The 18,519-nt window shown below is 36.6% G+C and overlaps 1 protein-coding gene across 3 annotated transcripts in view; it reads right to left on the bottom strand.

Moving 5' to 3' along the window:
- Window positions 1-11,587: 11,587 nt before the first annotated feature.
- MAP3K2 (mitogen-activated protein kinase kinase kinase 2) overlaps window positions 11,588-18,519 on the bottom strand; it is an 83,925-nt gene continuing 76,993 nt past the window's right edge. For 2 of the 3 annotated variants that reach the window (XM_044769203.2, XM_070507387.1), the window contains 2 exons: window positions 16,653-16,830; window positions 11,588-15,887 (listed from right to left, as the gene is read on the bottom strand). In XM_044769203.2, the coding sequence (XP_044625138.2) occupies window positions 15,662-15,887; window positions 16,653-16,830 (404 nt within the window). In that variant the 3' untranslated portion in view covers window positions 11,588-15,661. The remainder of the gene's footprint in view (window positions 15,888-16,652; window positions 16,831-18,519) is intronic. The other variant, XM_044769205.2, reaches the window with a different exon arrangement.

Raw genomic sequence — 18,519 nt, 5'->3', positions numbered from 1 at the left:
AGGCTGGAAGATGAAGAACTGGCAACACCAGCTGAGGAGCAGTCAGCGAGAGAGGAAAATCAGGAGTCCTGGAAGGCCTGCTTTTATTTCATTTCATTTCAGGGTGGAGGAAGTGATCAGCTGTGTTAGATGCTGCTGATCAGCTGAGCAAATTGAGGACTGAGACTCAGCCACAGGCAATGCAGAGATCAGTTCTCAGCTAAATGGCCTTCAGTAAGTTGAAGGTTTGTTGGCCCCTGCTGTAAATGAATTTCACTTACTCAAGAAGTGGAGGAACCATACCTTTAAAACTGGCTTTTGCATTTTTATATTTTCCCTCTGATTAAGGCAATACATGGCCGTGTAAAAATCTTGGAAAACAAAGAGCATAGTGAAGGCTATTTAAATCATACATAACACCATCCCTAGCTACCCACATTTTGGTTTATTTTCTTCCAGGCTTCTTTTTCTGTGAGTCGCTGTTTTTACACCATGAAGATGTTACTTGGAGGTATGATTTTATATCCTCATGACATAAGCTTTATTCACCCCTCATTACAATGAGTGTTTATTGAATATTTAATTTTCCATTGTATGGCAATATTATAATTTATTTAACCAAACCCTAATTTGGGGGCATTAGGATATTTCCAGTTTATCCTATTATAAATAGCTTTGTGATGAATCTCATTGGATATAAATATTTAACTGCATCTTGGATTGTTTTCTTTTTTTTTTTTTTAAAGATTTTATTTTTCCTTTTTCTCCCCAAAGCCCCCCGGTATATAGTTGCATATTTTTAGCTGTGGGTCCTTCTAGTTGTGGCATGTGGGACACTGTCTCAGCATGGCGTGACAAGCGGTGCCATGTCCGTGCTCAGGATTCAAACCCGTGTGCTCAAACTTAACTACTCGGCCATGGGGCCAGCCCCTGGATTGTTTTCTTAAGGCAAATTCTGAGAAGTAGAAATACTGGATTAAACATATGGCCTTTTTTTAAAGCTCTTTCTGCCAAATCTGGTTAATTTTACTGAAGGAGATGATGAGGAAGAATGGCTAATCTAACATTTTCATAATTAAGAAAATATTTTGTGAATATTTGACAAGAAACTTCAATGGGGAAAGGAGGGCCCTTTAATAAATAGTGTTGGAAAAACTGGATAACCACATGCAGAAAAATGAAATTGGACCCCTAACACCACTCACAAAAATTAACTTGAAATCGATTAAAGACTTAAATATAAGACCTGAAATCATATAACTCCTGGGGGAAAAAAAAAACAGAGAAATAGCTCCTTGACATTGGTCTTGGCAATGATTTTTAAGATATGACACCAAAAGCACAAGCAACAAAGGCAAAAATAAATAAGTGGGACTACAGCAAACTAAAAAATTTCTGCACAGCAAAGGAAATAATCAACAAAATGAAAAGGCAACCTATGGAATGGGAAAAAATATTTGCAAACCATATGTCTGATAAGGGGTTCATATCCAAATTATATAAAGACCTCATACAAGTCATTACAAAAAAAATCCAATTTAAAAATGGGCAGAAGGACTGAATAGACATTTTTCCAGAGAAGAAATACAAATGCACAACAGGTACATGAAAGGATACTTACCATCAGGGAAATGCAAATCAAGACCACAGTGAGATATTACCTCACACCTGTTACAATGGCTGTCATCAAAAAGACAAGAGATAACAAGTGTTGGCAAGAATGTGGAGAAAAGGGAACCCTGGTGAACTGTTGGTGGGAATGTAAATTGGTACAGTCACTACAGAAAACAGTATGGAGGTTCCTCAAAAAATTAATATGGGGGCTGGCCCAGTGTCGTAGTGGTTGAGTTCGTGTGCTCTGCTTTGGTGGCCCGGGGTTTGCAGGTTCAGATCCTGGGCATGGACCTACACACATCAAGCTATGCTGTGGCGGCATCCCACGTACAAAATAGAGGAAGATTGGCACGGGTGTTAGCTCAGGGACAGTCTTCCTCAAGCAAAAAGAGGAAGATTGGCAACAGATGTTAGCTCAGGGCCAATCTTCCTGACCTCCCCCCAAAAATAATAAAATAAAAAAAATAAAAATAGAGCTACCATATGATCCAGCTGTCCCACTTCTGGGTATATTTCCAAAGGAAATGAAAATAGGATCTTGAAGAATTATCTGCACTCTCACGTTTATTGCAGCATTATTCACGATAGTCAAGGTATGGAAACAACCTGAGTGGCTGTCAGGGAATGGATGGATAAAGAAGATATGGGATATATATACAATGGAATATTATTCACTCATGAGAAGTAGGGAAATCCTGCCATTTGCCACAGTATGGATGGACTTTGAGGGCATTATGCTAAGTGAAATAGTTCAGAAGGAGAAAGACAAATACTGTATGATCTCATTTATATGTAGAATCTAAAAAAATCTGGACTCATAAAAACATAGAGTGGTGGTTACCAGGGGCTGGGAGGGTGGGGGAAATGGGGAGATGTTGGTCAAAGAGTAACACTTCCAGTTAGAAGATGAATAAGTTCTGGGGATCTAACGTACAAGATGGCGATTACAGTTAATAATACTGTATTACATCCTTGAAAGTTGCTAAGAGAGTAGATCTTAATGTTCTCACCACAAAAAAAGGAAATGGTAATTATGTGACATGATGGATATTGCTATGGTGGTAATCATTTTCCAGTATATGTGTATCAAATTAATACGTTGTACACCTCAAACTTGCACAGTGTTATATGTCAATTATATCTCAATAAAGCTGGGAAAAAAGGAAAATATTCTGTACTAAGCAAAAACACCCATATTTATTATAAAAGCTTAAACATTATAGATAAGCAAAAATAATAGCCACTCAAATATTTGTTTCTCTTTTTAAACGAAAAGTGGGATCATACTATGCATCTCATGTAACTTGCTTTCTTTCAGTCAGTAATACATGGTGAAGAGGTCTATTCTATGGATATACCAAATTTATTTGCTCAGTTCCTGTGATGGTTAACTTTATATGTCAAATTGGCTAGGCTCTGGTGTCCAGTTGTTTCATCAAACACCAGTCTAGATGTTGCTGTTAAGGTACTTTTAAGATATAATTAACGTTTACAATGAGTAGAAGTTGAGTAAAGCAGAACATCCTCAATAATGTGGGTGGGCCTCATCCAATCGGTTGGAAGCCTAAAGAGCAAAGACAGGTTTCCCAAAGAAAAAGGAATTCTGCCTCCAGAATGCAACACGGAAGTTCTGCCTCTCTGGAGAACCCTGACTAACACAGACTTCCCCTTTGGTAAGGGGAAGTGGGGTGCCACTGTAACAAATACCTAAAAATGTGGAAGTGGCTTTGGAACTGGGTAATAGTTAGAGCTGGAAGAACTCTGAGATGTGTGATAGAAAAAGCCTCAACTGCCTTGAAGAGACTGTCGGTAGAAACATGGACATTAAAGGTGATTCTGCTGAGCACTCAGATGGAAATAAGGAATATGTTATTGGAAACTAGAGAAAAAGTGATCCTTGCTATAACGTGGCAGAGAACTTGTCTGAATTGTGTTCTGTTGGGTGGAAAGTAGAACTTGAAAGCAATGAACTTGGATATTTAGCTGAGAAGATTTCTAAGGAAAGGTTGAAGGTGTGGCCTGCTTTCTCCTTGCTGCTAAAAGTAAAAGGTGAGAGTAAAGAGATAAACAAACGAAGGAATTGTTCAGAAAAAAGAAACCAGAAGGTGAAGATTTGGAAAATTCTCAGCCTACCCATATTGCCAATAACGAGAAAGTATGCTCTGGAGAAAAGACAAAGGGTACGGCTGGACAACAGCGTGAAAACAAATTAGGCTTGTGATTGTGGATCCAATCAGTCATCTCAGCGGCAAGTTTTCCAGCTTGGAAGGGGACAGGGATGGGATGAAATGAGGGCAGGCTGTTGGCCTCCTGGGATTGTACAGGCAGGAAAAGGACTGAAGAGCTATTCAGCTGCAAACGTGTTCTCTTTAAAGACAAGACAAGACTGACTTGAGGGCAGCTGAGAGGCCCGCAGGGCTTCTGCTGACACCACAAGCCCAGAAGGGACAGGCTTAGGGTGCAGGTCTGCTGACTCCTTCGGCCACCTCCTTGGTTCTGAGGGGGTAGTGCCACTGTCCCACTGAGTTTCTCAGGACAGAGCATGGAGCCAATGAGAATTATTCTCAAATCTTAAAATCTAATGGAATTTGCCCTGCCAGTTTGTCTTGCTTGCGATCCGTGCCTTTTTTCCCTTCTAATTTCTCCATTCTGGAAAGGAAATGTCTATCCTCTGCTTGTCCCACCATTGCACTTTGGGAGCAGTAAACTAGTGTGGTTTCACAGGTTCATAGATGGGAAGGAATTTTGCTCCGATATGAATTATATTCCAAGTCTTACCCATAATTGATTTGCATGATTTAGATGATGAGTTGAGTTGATAATGCTTAGATGAGATATTAGAATTGATGCTGGAATGATTAAGACTTTGGGGGATGTTGGGATGGCATAAATGGATTTTGCGTGCAAGGAGATGAAATTTTAGGGGCCATAGGGCAGACTGTAATGGGTTTGTGTTCCCCCCAAAAGATATTTTTAAGTCCAAACCTCCAATACCTCAGAATGTGACCTTAATTGGAAATAGGGTCTTTACAGAAGTAATCAAGTAAAAATGAGGCCATCACTGTGGGCCCTAATCCAATATGACTGGTGTCTTGATAAAAAAGGGAAACACACACAAATGGACAGACACACACACACAGAGCACCATGTGAAGACAGGAGTCAGGGATTGGAGTTATGTTGCCACAAGCCAAGGAATGCCTGGAGCTACCAGAAGCTAGAAAATAGGCAGGAACTTTTGGTTTTTGGGAGGTTTTGATTACTGTTTCAATCTCTTGTGATTGGTCTATTCAGATTCTTTATTTCTTCTTGATTCAGTTTTGGGAGGTTGTATGGGTTTAAGAATTTATCCATTTCTTCTAGGTTATCCAATTTGTTGGCATGTAGTTTTTCATAGTATTCTCTTATAATCCTTTGTATTTCTGTGTTATCTGTTGTAATTTCTCCTCTTTCACTTTTTTTTTTTTGAGGAAGATTAGCCCTGAGCTAACATCTGCTGCCAATCCTCCTCTTTTTGCTGAGGAAGCCTGGCCCTGAGCTAACATCTGTGCCCGTCTTCCTCTACTTTATATGTGGGACGCCTACCACAGCATGGCTTGCCAAGCGGTGCCATGTCCACACCCAGGATCCGAACCGGCAAACCCCAGGCCACTGAAGCAGAACATGCACGCTTAACTGCTGCACAACTGGGCTGGCCCCCTCCTCTTTCTTATTTGAGCCTTCTCTTTTTCTTAGTGAGTCTGGCTAAGGGTTTGTCAATTTTGTTTATCTTCTCTAAGAACTAGCTCTTAGTTTCATTGATCCTTTCTACTGTGTTTTTAGTCTCTATTTCTCCTCTAATTTTTATTATTCCCCTCCTTCTGCTGAGTTTGGGCTTTGTTTGTTCTTCTTTTTCTAGTCCTGTTAGGTGTAGTTTAAATTACTTATTTGAGATTTTTCTTGTTTGTTGAGGTAGGCCTGTATGGTTATAAATTTCCCTCTTAGTACTGCTTTTGCTGCATCCCATGAGTTGGTACATTGTGTTTTCATTTTTCATTTGTCTCCAGGTATTTTTTGACTTCTCCTTTGTTTTATTCATTGATTCAACAGTTGTTTCATAGCATGTTGTTTGTCTCCACATATTTGTGACTTTCCAAGGTTTTTTCTTGTAGTTGATTCCTAGTTTCATAGCATTGTGCTTGGAAAAGATGCTTGATATGATTTCAATCTTATAAAGAACATGAAATCAACAGTAGAAAGAGATCTATGCACCCCTATGTTCAGTGCAGCATTATTCACAACAGCCAAGATGTGGAAGCAACACAAGTGCATACCAACTGATGAATGGATAAAGATGTGCCATATATATACAATGTACTACTACTCAGCCATAAGAAAAGACAAAATCGTCCTATTTGCAACTACATGGATGGATCTTGAGAGTATTATGTTAAGTGAAATAAGCCAGAGAAAGACAAACACTGTATGATTTCACTCATATGTAGAAGATAAACTCATGGATAAGGACAACAGATTAGTGGTTACCAGAGGGGAAAGGGGTAGGGAAGAGGGTGAAAGGAGTAAAGGGGCACATATGTATAGTGATGGATAAAAACTAAACTATTGGGGGTGTGCAAGATGCAGTCTATAGAGAAACTGGTATACAATAACGTACACCTGAAATTTACACAATGTTATAAACCAATATGACCTCAATAAAATACCAAAAAAAAAAAGTGAGGAAGGAGTACCCTACAAGTTTCAGAGGGAACATGGCCCTGCTGACACCTTGATTTCAGACTTCTAGTCTCAGAAGCTGAGACAATATATTTCTGTTGTTATAAGCCACACAGTTTGTGGTACTTTGTTACAATAGCCCCTATTGTTGGACACGCAGAGCCTCCACTTTGGGCTTTTATACATATGTCTTAGCATAGCTGCAATCATTTCCACAGGATTAATTTCTAGGTAGAGAATTGCTGGGTAAGAGGATATATAACTTGCCCTCTACATGAAGGTGTTAATGTAAATGATCTCCAGTCCTGTGGGAGCATCCATTCCTTAAACTCTGACAGCAGGCTTTGTTTTTAATCATTGCTCATTTCTGATTTGCGTAATCAAAGTGTCCAGAAAGAGATATGCTGGAGCGTGTTGGGTGGGACATTACACACTTAGATCCTGAAAAGATGTAGCTGCAGTGTTTCCAGGTCAGTCTGTTCTTGGTCTCCTAGAAAGTAACTGGCACAGGCAAAGGAGGGACAGCAGTGAACACGCTGTGTCCAAGAGCAGATCTGGACAAACCAATCACAGTGGAAATAAATATCAGCTTTATTAACACTCAAAGTGCCATTCATTTATATTCATTCCATAGTCCAGAAGGTTACTTAGAGTAAGCCTTTGCACCACAATCTTTCAAAAAAATGAACATGTAAGAAAAAGCAATTTTCGTTGTGCTAATTATTGCAGGCCTCCATGCACAATAAATCTAAACGAAGACGTGTGCCAACAATATACAAATTTCCATATAAACAAATTCATTGATCACTAACAAAATATAAACATGGTTTCTTTCACATTAGATTAAAAAAAAAAAAGCTATTTACCAGCAAGAAAAAACAAGTACATAAAAATTGTAAAACTCAGAAAATTTATACATTTTTACAAGCACAGTTTTGAATGAACAACACAAAGTCAAAATGTGCATGAAATGTGGCACATACCACACTGTATCTGGCTTCTGGTAGGTTTTTCTAATCATACTGGCTCCTTGTAACATAATAAACTTAGTGACATTCAACTTCAACAGTGGACTTTATTCCTAACACAAGTAATTTTACATGGTACCGCATACTAAAAGCAAGGTTTTTCTTAGGTACAACAACATTGTCAGACTGGAAATTGCCAATGCTTTTTCTGCCAGTTACTTAAAATACACAGTACAGTAAGTATAAAGACAAAACAAATGTATGTTTGGACATTTCTAAACCAATTTATAGTCAATTACAGAGAACCACAATACGTCAATGTATTGTTGTATAAATGCAGTCTGACCTTGCCCAGTAAGAGAAAAACTAAAAGTTGAAATCTTTGGGGTAGAATAAAGAAAATATTCAAAAACAAAAGGAGGACAGGCCAACAGCAACTGGAGATATAAAAGTCTTGATATCTCTTGAAGACAATTTAGTTTCTCACATTTATTCACAGCTCTGAGAATTGAGGCCATTTTAGTGGATAGTGTGTTTTTGCTACTGCTTACAACCTATTTTTTCCTCTTAATTTGCATTTCATAGAATCCTAAAGAGAATTCAATGCTCTTCCTTGCAAGAGTATTTTAATTGATATATAAGTAAATTTGCTTCCAATTGTGGAAATACAAATACATTTTGCCCGTGGTTAAAAACAAAATTAAAAAAATAGTTTTGATCAGCCAGCTGAAAATATATTCATATAGTAAATAATCTCTCAGAAAGCTTTTATATATATTTAATTGTTCTAACTAAACAGTACCCTTATAAAACAAGTTCATAAAAATGTAGAAATGAAATTAAAATAAGAAATTACTGGGATATATACATGTGCCTACAGACAGAAAAGGACATCTCCATACACACATCCCCTGATACACAGAGTTAGACGCATACTTTCAACTTAGTCATGGGTTTTAGAATACATATAAAATGAGAAAGTGATGTTGAACTCCTGAGTTCTTCAACAAAGATAGAACCATAGAGAAGTAGACTTTGTAAAAGCAAGAAGGTCCATTTAAGTCAGTAATAGCAGTGCAGTTACTGATGGCTACATCTTGAAAAAAGTTAAAACATAGAGACACAGACAGTAGTTCAATGCACGCATTCACAATGCTCATACACCCATCAACAATTATTGGTCAGAGTAGTAAATCAGTGTACAAATTAAACATTTCCAAAAATGTGCAAAAAAGTCAACCTTGATAGGAAAAAAACACCTTTGTACATAATTATAAACTGCCCAGCATTCAACTGAGATTAAAAACATTTACAGAGAGAAACTAATAGATTAAATATAGAGAATTTAATGGCTACATTTAAAAATGTACATTAGGTCAAAGGGTAAATTTACAAATTGATAATCATAGTTTGCAACAATTAAAAGTTTATTCTCAAATTTATCCAAGTTTACTTTTATTTACAATGATACTTGAATTAAAAAAACCATGTGAAATGTAAGAGATGTCAGACATTAAAAGTATTTTTGGTATTAACTCTTTTATAATATTTCAGAATGCAGGGTAGCAAATTTTAAAACCAATAGCAATAGAAAAAATGTAAACCTTTTACTTACTAATTAAGATTGTATTAAAAACAATTGTTTGTTTTTAAAGAAGTATTCTTATCCTTAGACACTGTACCTTCACTTGAATAGGGTATATTGCAAGGGTTTGGCCCACTTTCTTTTGCCCATAAGCCTTTCCAGCTCAAATGTTTCCACTAATCTTCTCTTCTTGTTCCTGGTGGAAAAAAGTCTTTGGAAAAATGAGAATATGTCAAATCCATTTTGGAACCTAAGTATCTAATAGAGTTTAAGATGTAATTTTGTTACTTATCTCTCCCCTCCAAGTAATGCTAATGCTAAAATCACTAGTTACATATGCTTTTAAAAAATAAATTCTAAAAAAATATAAGTAAGTGAACACAAAGGTGCTTTTGAGTATAGTCACAAACTTTACTGTTCTCAACTGGCATTAATGGACTCAAAAATCCTTATTTGGGACAAATTCTGCACGTATACTGGAGAGCAGACCCTTCCTTATGTTCCAAAATGTCTATGGCACAAAGCAGATGTCTATCCATAACCTACTTTTCTTCACAGCGTTCCTGAAATGCCCCTCAAGTCAAATACAAGTTCATAAATGTTAAGACACCAGGAAGAAAGTATGCCACCAACCTGAGGCATCACATGTCAATGTATATGTAGAAGTGTCTGTGGCCAAGTGGCGTTGGTAAGATTGGCACATGTGCAAGCTCAAGTTCGTAATGTCTATATGATTCTGTAAGAGTTGAAGTAAATTCTGCATGTCTAAATGCAAACACTGAGCACCTGTCCTTTTACTTGAAGGATAGATTAAGATACAAATTCTACGAGTACCTGCTTTATCATTTTTATACTATTAGCTTACAGGTGGGCAGACGTAACAGTGCTAATCATTTTGGCTATGTGTACAGGGAATATAAAAGCTTTGGTTTTAAAGTGATTCTGATAATACAGAGTGTGAATACAAACAAGAAGTCATCAGTCAGGGAATAATAGTGCTCACTGATTTAATGTCTTTGCTCTTATTAACAAAAATATCATTACTGTCAATTAAAATGCACAATTATGAAAAATATGAAGAATTTACATGAGATAGGCAATACAGAAAATTTATTCTATTCTTTATATAGTTAAGACTTCTCCCTCAACTTTCTGAAACTAAACCATGTCCACTCTCACTATCACCAAGAGAAGATTCTCTAGACTCTCCTGAGAGCTCAGTACCATCTACAGCTCTGAAAGGTGAGTAAGGAGAATAGTTGGCCCTGACACTTCTCACACCTATTATGGCATCCTGTCCAGACTGTGGCAGAAGCCAAAGCAAAGCTAAAGACGACTATGAAGAAGGAACAGTGGCTTCACAGCATGCCTTCCCTAGCCAACCAAAAAGAGGTATAAGACAATTTCCTTTTGAACACTTGGTAAGCTAAGGAAGCTTGTTTTGATAATGTCTGGCAGAATTTCTATTCCAAAGAGTTCATGAAGAGCTATGCAAAATCACTTACTTTCTATTGAAGAATTATATATAAGCTCACTATTATACACACATACAAATTCAATTTTAATCTACTTTTAGCAACCAAGAGCTTGGCAAATTACAATAAATACCTTTATTAAACAATCATTTGTACTAGCTACTTGTGGAAAATGTGCTGGCATTCCTACCCGAGGACAATTACACTCATCCATCATCAGTAGGTCATACACATTTGAGTTGTTCTTCCAAGAACAGAGACTAATCTAATTGAACATTCATATCTTTTCTTCCTTCCCACCCCTGCCCCAACTGCAAACACACACACACTTCACAGAGAAGTAAGCTAGAGTTTTAGTCAAGATGTTAGTTAAAAAGTAAGGATTAGAATTTGCTATCCCTGTACTTCTTGCTCATTGCCCTAAGTCTCATTGCCTTAACACCTGTAAACCATTTAAAGGACCTCTTTAGGGCAAAAACAACCATTCCAGCTCTGCTATGAAAATCATAACTGACATGATATACAAAGAATTTGGACACTGCCAATGGGACTGAAAATCAAGTAATCAACCTGAAAAGCAATTTACTATGTCTCTTTAGAATTAGAATACCTCCTTATCTTAGGAATTCACACCTAGTGGAGACTGCAGTGTGTCTATCACAGACTAATGCTAACATAAAAAAAAGAGGTAGAAAAGGGTAGGAGGAGGAAGCAGGCATTAAAAAATGTTTAAGGGCCAACACACAGCCTAAGGCCAAATGACCTCTTGAAGCCTCCTGATTTTGGAAAAACCTTCATTTCGGTGGGTAACTTGAATTATTATTGATATAAAATAAAATTAAGGCATACAGAGAAAAAGGCACTGCCAAAAATTAACAATTAAATTGCTTTTCATTAACATTTAACCAATCTTAAAATTCAAATAAATATGAACATTACATTCGCAACAAAGGCCAAACTTAATATAAGACAATAAGGTCTCAAGAAATTGTTCTGATCTTAGTATAAATAATACTGTTGACAGAATTCAATTTCTATCAAATGTTTTGGGTATTTTAACAATTTAGACGAAAAGAAAATTTTTTTTTTCTTTAAAAGAAACAGCAGGAAAAAACCACTATGCTATGTAATAAATGCCCCCCATTACTGGGACTGTTAGAGCAGAGGCTGGGTTTTGTAAGAGGGAGTCCTGAGAGAGAGGCTGCCTGACCTATGGGGGTTCCTCCAATTTGGGGATACTTTTAATTCCTGTTGTTAATGACATTTTAGTTTTTAATAGCCAATGATTACACAAAATTGCTTTCCCCTCACTTCATAAAAAATAAGAGCATTTTAAAATATCATTGCTAAACTCTCAGAGTTAGGGTATGCCATTAAATAAGTAACTATCTGTTTGCCCATGTTTCCTCCTAGACTGTGACCTCCTTAAGGGTAAATTAATTTAGTACCTGACACAATATGCCACAACTGTTGAATAAGCAAATGAAAAAGATTCACCCTATTTAAAAAAAATTGATAGATTCCTATACTTGATTGACACCCGGTGATTTTATATTAAGCCATTGGTCCCTAGACCCGAAATGAAATCACTGGCACAGAACTCTGCCGTGGGCCAAGGAGTCTGCATCTGGCAAACATCTTGGTTTTTGCACCCAAGCTTGGTCGTCTCTATAAACTATTCAGATTTGATTTTCTTAGTGATTTCACGTATCTTATAACAACTCCATCTCAGCAATACTATAGACCAGACCTGACATATCTAAGAGCTGAAGTAGCAGAAAGCTAAAGAAATAATGTCACCTTCTTAATGTAGTTTCTATTGGGAATAAGATAGACTCTCTCAAGTCAAAGCCAATTCAATTTACTCTGAAATAAGTTTTAATTGTTCTTTTATAGTTAACTCTGTGTGTAAACATTTCAATCGCATATACAAATTATGTAAGGTTGACTGTGCCTCTGAAAACTTTCTAAGGCAATAGTCTTTAACCATTTTTCAAGTTAGAAACATTCTGTAAATGAGGAAAATTTGAAAATTTTCAAGATAGTCATACTGAAAATTTCAAACTCTGTATATTTTTTAATACATTTTAAAGAATTACCAACCATCAAAATTTCCACTTGTCATTATGATATTTTTCAACCCTTTATTCAATACACTTTGTTTGCATTGTAAAAGATCTTATATTTGGTCCAAGCCTAAATCATGCCATTTTGAATTTCTCAAGGCCTAAGTAGAAAGATTATTTCCTGAAAAGCACATATAAGACTGCTAATGAATCTTCTCCAGCACCAAAAAAGTCTGCCACTATCAAAGCAGAATGCATTTTAAAGGCACAAAGTCAGCAGTCTGGCCATCTTCCAGCCTCAGCAAAGAAACATTACAGTATAGAAGAATCAGTTGTGCATTTAAAAAACAAAATACACTTAGAGTCATCTTTAAAAGTTCAAATTTCATTTGTTGATCCATACCATTATTAGAAAAAACTGGAGTGTTATATTTAACTGCCCCTAATAGAGGTGTTTCCTTTCAAATTTTCTTTTTTAAATTTACTTTTGGTCTTCCATACCTCACCCCACTTCAAGCTTTTTTGTTTAGTAGTTTTTATATATATTAACTTTTACTGTGGTTTCTGGTACCTTTACAACTTGTTTGAAATAAATTCACATCACATTTTATATAGTAACTCTGTAAACTATTAGTCTATTTTTAAATCTTTACATAAAGAACAATACTTTCCCATAGCTAATAATATTTTTCTTATAAAACAAAGTCTTCTGCAGCAGTGTTAAAATAGTAGTTTCTTTTCAGGTGATTTTATTTTCTGTAGCATTTAGAAAAGAAAAAAGAGACTGAAAAAAGCAAACAGTTTTGCTTTGGGCTTCACAGTCTCCCAAGATTTCTCTCTAAAGAGCATTGTCTCATATATTCTGCACTGCTGGTTACCCTGACACACCAAAAATGAGCCAAAAGGAAATCACAACCACACAAGACAAAGAAACAAAGGAAAAGCCCACTAGTCCAGATACCATGATCTTGCTCAAGTAGAAGAGATGGCTTCACTCATAAAAGAGAAATTATAATAGATCCACATCCTTGGGGACTATGTGTATAGCACAAGATTTGGCAGTTGATTTTCCAGGGGGAGGCGGCCTCTAATTCATACCCTTCCTTGCAGGCTGCTTCCTCTGAGTATAAGGGTATAGGAGAACCTTTGACAACTATATTTGTGCTTTGACTTCTTCTCAGACTAGCGAGTGGAATTTCAAATATTCCTACAGGGAATGCCAGATAGAACCTTGATGCAGTAAACCAAGATCTACCTAACTTCAGAAACAAAGTATTTTAAAAGAGTCCCTAAAGGAGCCTAACTTTTAGCAGGAAATAAAATACCTGAGTCCCTTATGAATCAAGGCATCACATTTAGGGCCTCTAGGAAGACTACTATTTTTTAAATCTTTAAAAACAAAGTACTTAGCACTTGCTTTAATATGCTGAAAAAAACTGCAAGTGGCCAAATTACTGATATCATTCATGTTTTTCAGTAGCACAAGTCCAGCAGAGATACTGGGACTTTCCCAGCTGTCTCCTTGCACTTAATATGTCCTAGAAATACCTGGCAGTTTTTAGTCTTCCTATGAAGTAGTTATACTTTGTTTTGATATGCTTTTCTTTTCCCACAATAATGAATTGACTTTTGAGGAAATAATATATATAGACGGTTGAGTTCCATAGGCTCCATGTTTACATTCATTTTGTTTCTACAATGGAAGTTACTGATTCAGGTGTAATACGCAGCTGCTAAGGACAGGATCGCTGTTTGCTGTTTGTTGAGACCATTCACCCTTGACTTGAAGCAGAGGTATCTGCTCTTGTAAAATCCTCATTATGTATTATATCACTTTCTCTCTCATATTTAGTTTTTGCAAAGAACTTGCTTTTATAAATGGCTGTTTTCAATTTTAAAGCAGGGCTATTTTTTTACATAAGGGTCTCTCAACTTTGGCACTTGTGACATTTTGGGCAGGATAATTCTTTGCTGAAGGGTCAGCGGGGGGTGCTGTCCTTGTGTGTTGTAGTTTGTTTAGAAGCATCCCTGTCCTCTACCCACTAGATGCCATTAGCATCCTCCTAGTTATGACAACCAAAAATGTTTCCAGGCATTGCCAAATGCCAAGTGAAATTTTCCCCAGCCCGCCCTTGAGAATCACTGTTTTACATCATAACTGTTCTTTGAGGTGCTTTAGTATTCTGCGATCCTGAGAACAAGGGTATCTCATGACACTAGCTTTAATACATGGAAACTGTGGGTTACACTCTTAGTTCCTGAAGAATGTTACTTTTGGAGAATTCAGGAGCTAGAAACAGGAAGATATAGTATACATGATTTTGATTATTTCTCCTTTCCCTTAATTTTGGGACTTTCCTCCTCAAGTAATGAACATAGTTTAAAATATACTAAACAACATTTAGTTCTTTTTTTCATTATTTCTGTTGACTGGCAAATGTGGTCTCTTCTACTGCTCACACATTTAATTAGAGCAATCTCCTTTTGTCTTTTAATTTAGATTTGCTCACTGACTCCCATATCTGCTTTAAAATAAAATAGTATCTCTCTTTTTTTTTAATCAGAAAGCTATCCCTCAAGGTTCATAGATTCCAGTAACATGGATCTATTATAGTGTATTTGCTTATTATACTGGTTAGGATTAACAAATAAACATACCTCTTAGAGAATGGTATTTTCTATCAAGATTCCTACTGAGCAAAAAGCTTGGTAGACAGAGGTTAGGATCTAAAGAATACAGATATAAGAAGGAACCTATATTCTTTAAGTTGAGTACCTACCCTAAACTTAAGTTTAGGGCTCAACCCCATAAATGAGGATCTACTTTAAATACTATCACTAAAAACTACAAATTATACATCATTTTCTTCTCCTTGTTTTTCGTGTCTCCCCATCACCACCATTCTGTCAGTGACACAGGGAAAGACTCTACAATCTTTAGGTATTCCAAACGATTTGTACTAAAAAGAGTGACTATGTACTAAAGTGCTTTAGCTCTCTGAACCACATCAGTACATTATAAAAATTAAAAAAAAAAAAGAAGTTTCAAGTTCTTGCAAGGGGAAAAAAAGATTAAATATAAAAAATTTAGGTTACTATTATTATTAAGCAAATTTAACCAAGAATCAAGAGAAACACTTTCCCTCTTGTCTTCTTTTCTCCCCCATCTCTCTTGTTTATAAAGAAGAAAAGTGCAGTCAGAGAGAAGGTGAATGAAGAGCCGGGAGCTGGGGAGAGGCACAGGCGAGGTTACCGGCTGCTAGTGATAGTGCACAAACATGTGCCGTAGGAGTTCATCAGCTGAAGGCCTCAGTTTGGCCTCTACAAAGATCCGTTTGAGGAAATCTCGAGTGTAGTCTGAGACATGAGGTGGCAGCTTTGGATTTGTTGGCTGAGTGGCAATTTTAAAGATTGCAGCCATTGCTTCAAATTCTGCCCAAGGAGGCTTTTCAGTTAGCATTTCTACCACAGTACAGCCCACACTCCTAAAAAGAAAACATAATAATGCATTACACAAACAATATCATGATGAAAGAAAGCAAGTTAACTACAAAATGAGAAACAGAAGCAAAGTCCACAAACATTTAAATACAACTTGATTTCAAGTTTAAAGTTTCATTAAAAGGTTATAATTATATAAAACTGTAATTTAAACATAAAAATCAATGAAAATACAATTTAATGACTGACTCAAATGGTTAGGCAAAGAACATATTCTTCTTATAATTTTATAATTTTTGCTTTATATAATTCTCTAACCTGACATTAAATATAATTTTTTGTCTTTATCTTACAAAGAATACAAACATTAGAAATTCTTTGCTTGCCTTTAGGTGCCTAAAATGAATATCTATTAAACACTTTTCTGGGTGAAAAGCAGGAAATGGCCCTTTTATGTTCTAACTTAAAATTATGAAGCAATTAAACATCAACTGAATTATAAGAGACTAACAATAAAGATTAATTACTTTTAAAGTTCTTCAGGGAAATAAAATGAAGATAGCTGTCTAATGCTGAAGTTAGCTTAAGACGAAATCCTTCCTAAAGAATGGAAGACAGGTGCAAGGACTCTATTTGGTCAATTATTAAGCCTCAAAGAGGCATAATTAAAATGATATTAATCTTTGTAATCCTGACATCCTATTTTAAAAATACAGAGGATAATTTAAATCTGGCTCAGGAATTTCCATTCTGGGTGGAAATACCTGAGAAGACAGGTGTTTTCAGGCGAACCCAGCATCAAAACCTACCAGACATCTGCTTTTCGGCCATAGCCTTCCCCACTAATGACTTCAGGGCTCATCCAGTATGGTGTGCCTGTGACAGACTTCATTCCTGTTCCCGAAAGACAGATGGTTTGAAGCCGTTTGCTGGCCCCAAAATCTCCTAGTTTGACATTGCCTGTTGAATCTCGCAGAATATTTGCGCCTAAAAATAAAAAACATCCTCATTTCATTATTTTTACTGGCAGTTTGGAATATAACACAAAAGAACAACGGCAGAGAATTACATGGTACACTCTTCAATCTGTCTCCAAAATTAAGCTGCTTTTCACCAGTCACACAGTCAGTGCTCATTAAGGATTTACTACATGAACACTCAATTTTTCAGAGTCAGCTGTGTGTGCTTCAGGACCTAAGAAGGTTCTCCCACTTTTGAAAAGGACTGGTGGCGGGGTGGGGGATGAGGATGAATAAGAAAAAGGGGAAAACAGCTAAGAATGTGAAGCTCAAAGGATGAAGAAAGTGATAAGAGGTTCTTAGGCCCCAGTTTCTCTGTCATAAAGCAAGAAGCCCATGCCTGAAGCTTAGTCCCCTGAGAAGTTAGCTTCTCCTCAGAAACTTCCAGAGACCCTCATAATCAAAAACTTCTAGCACTTTTTTCTCTCTGCTATATATAACCTAATTGTTAGTTATCTTCATTTGATAGTTTTCTTAATATTGTGTTTCGCTTTATATTGATTTTACTTCCCAGTTTCCAGATATATTTTAAATCTCTTCTAAGCAAGCTTTGAGCTTTCTGTTTTAAAATTTCATTTGCTTTTATAATAAACTTCGAATTTTATTTCTTATGAACTGACCTCGGTGGCCCGGCTTGCAGTGGTGTTTGTTGAGCTCTCCACTGTAAGGTGGCTCTTTCCCCCCTCTATACTGTACTCTTTGGAAGAAGTTCATCATGTGCAGCCCACAATCAAGGAGTGAGGAGTTATGCTCCAGGCTGAGTAGCTACATAATTATTTGGAATTATTTTGCACGAGGGAATATTATTCCCTCATTTATTTATTTGACCATTCATTGGTATCGGTAGGAACACATGGATACTTATTTATACTTGTGTTTATAATCCAATATGACTTTATTTGTTTTGCTCACGTTGTTCCAGCTTTGGCATTGGGAGCTCTTTCCATCGACATCCTGTGCCCCTTTGCCATACCGTGATCACTGTGTTCTTGTTTGGTTTTGGTTTGGGGGATGTTTTTAGCATCTTCTTACTTTCTGGCACTAGAAGATGCTTCAGGTTCAACTTGTGTATTTCCTGCATCAGTCCTAGAATCAGCCATTTCTCCAAGGAGCCCTGGTTCCTTTTAGTGGAGAATGGTATCAAAAACCAAGATCTAGATGCTAGGTTCATTTATTTTTCATTCTCTATTTTCCCACTTATTTATCATTTTTAAACTCAATCTTTTTTCTTGGGATTCTAAGTCTAGTTTCTATCTTATATAAATTGTTTCTATTCTCATTTTTAGCTTTTTCTATAAACTTTTTAAATAAGTGATTTATTTTATTAACTTATCTAATTTTAATTATCGAACTTCAACTCTTATTTTTAAGTTTTGCGTAACCCTAACCACATTTTGTATTAAAAAAAAAAAAGAAAAGTCCTTATTTGGCCTCTTATCCTTCTTTTGGTAAATGCCTCTAAGAAGGGGAGTGAATAGTGGAGAAAATCTCTCTAACAGGTCGGAGAGAATGTAGACTGCCATCCCCACTGTGAGCTCTGCACCTGTCTTTCTGTTCTCCCTGCAGATCCCCAGCCTCGTCAGTGAAGGCTCCCCAGGCCTCTCCGCAGGGGTGGCTCCAGGACCCCTTCTGCATGCCATCAGCTCGAGTGTGCCAC

The sequence above is a fragment of the Equus asinus genome, chromosome 4 (assembly GCF_041296235.1).
Source record: "Equus asinus isolate D_3611 breed Donkey chromosome 4, EquAss-T2T_v2, whole genome shotgun sequence".
Lineage (NCBI taxonomy): Eukaryota > Metazoa > Chordata > Mammalia > Perissodactyla > Equidae > Equus > Equus asinus.
This window is presented reverse-complemented; position numbering and strand designations above follow the sequence as displayed.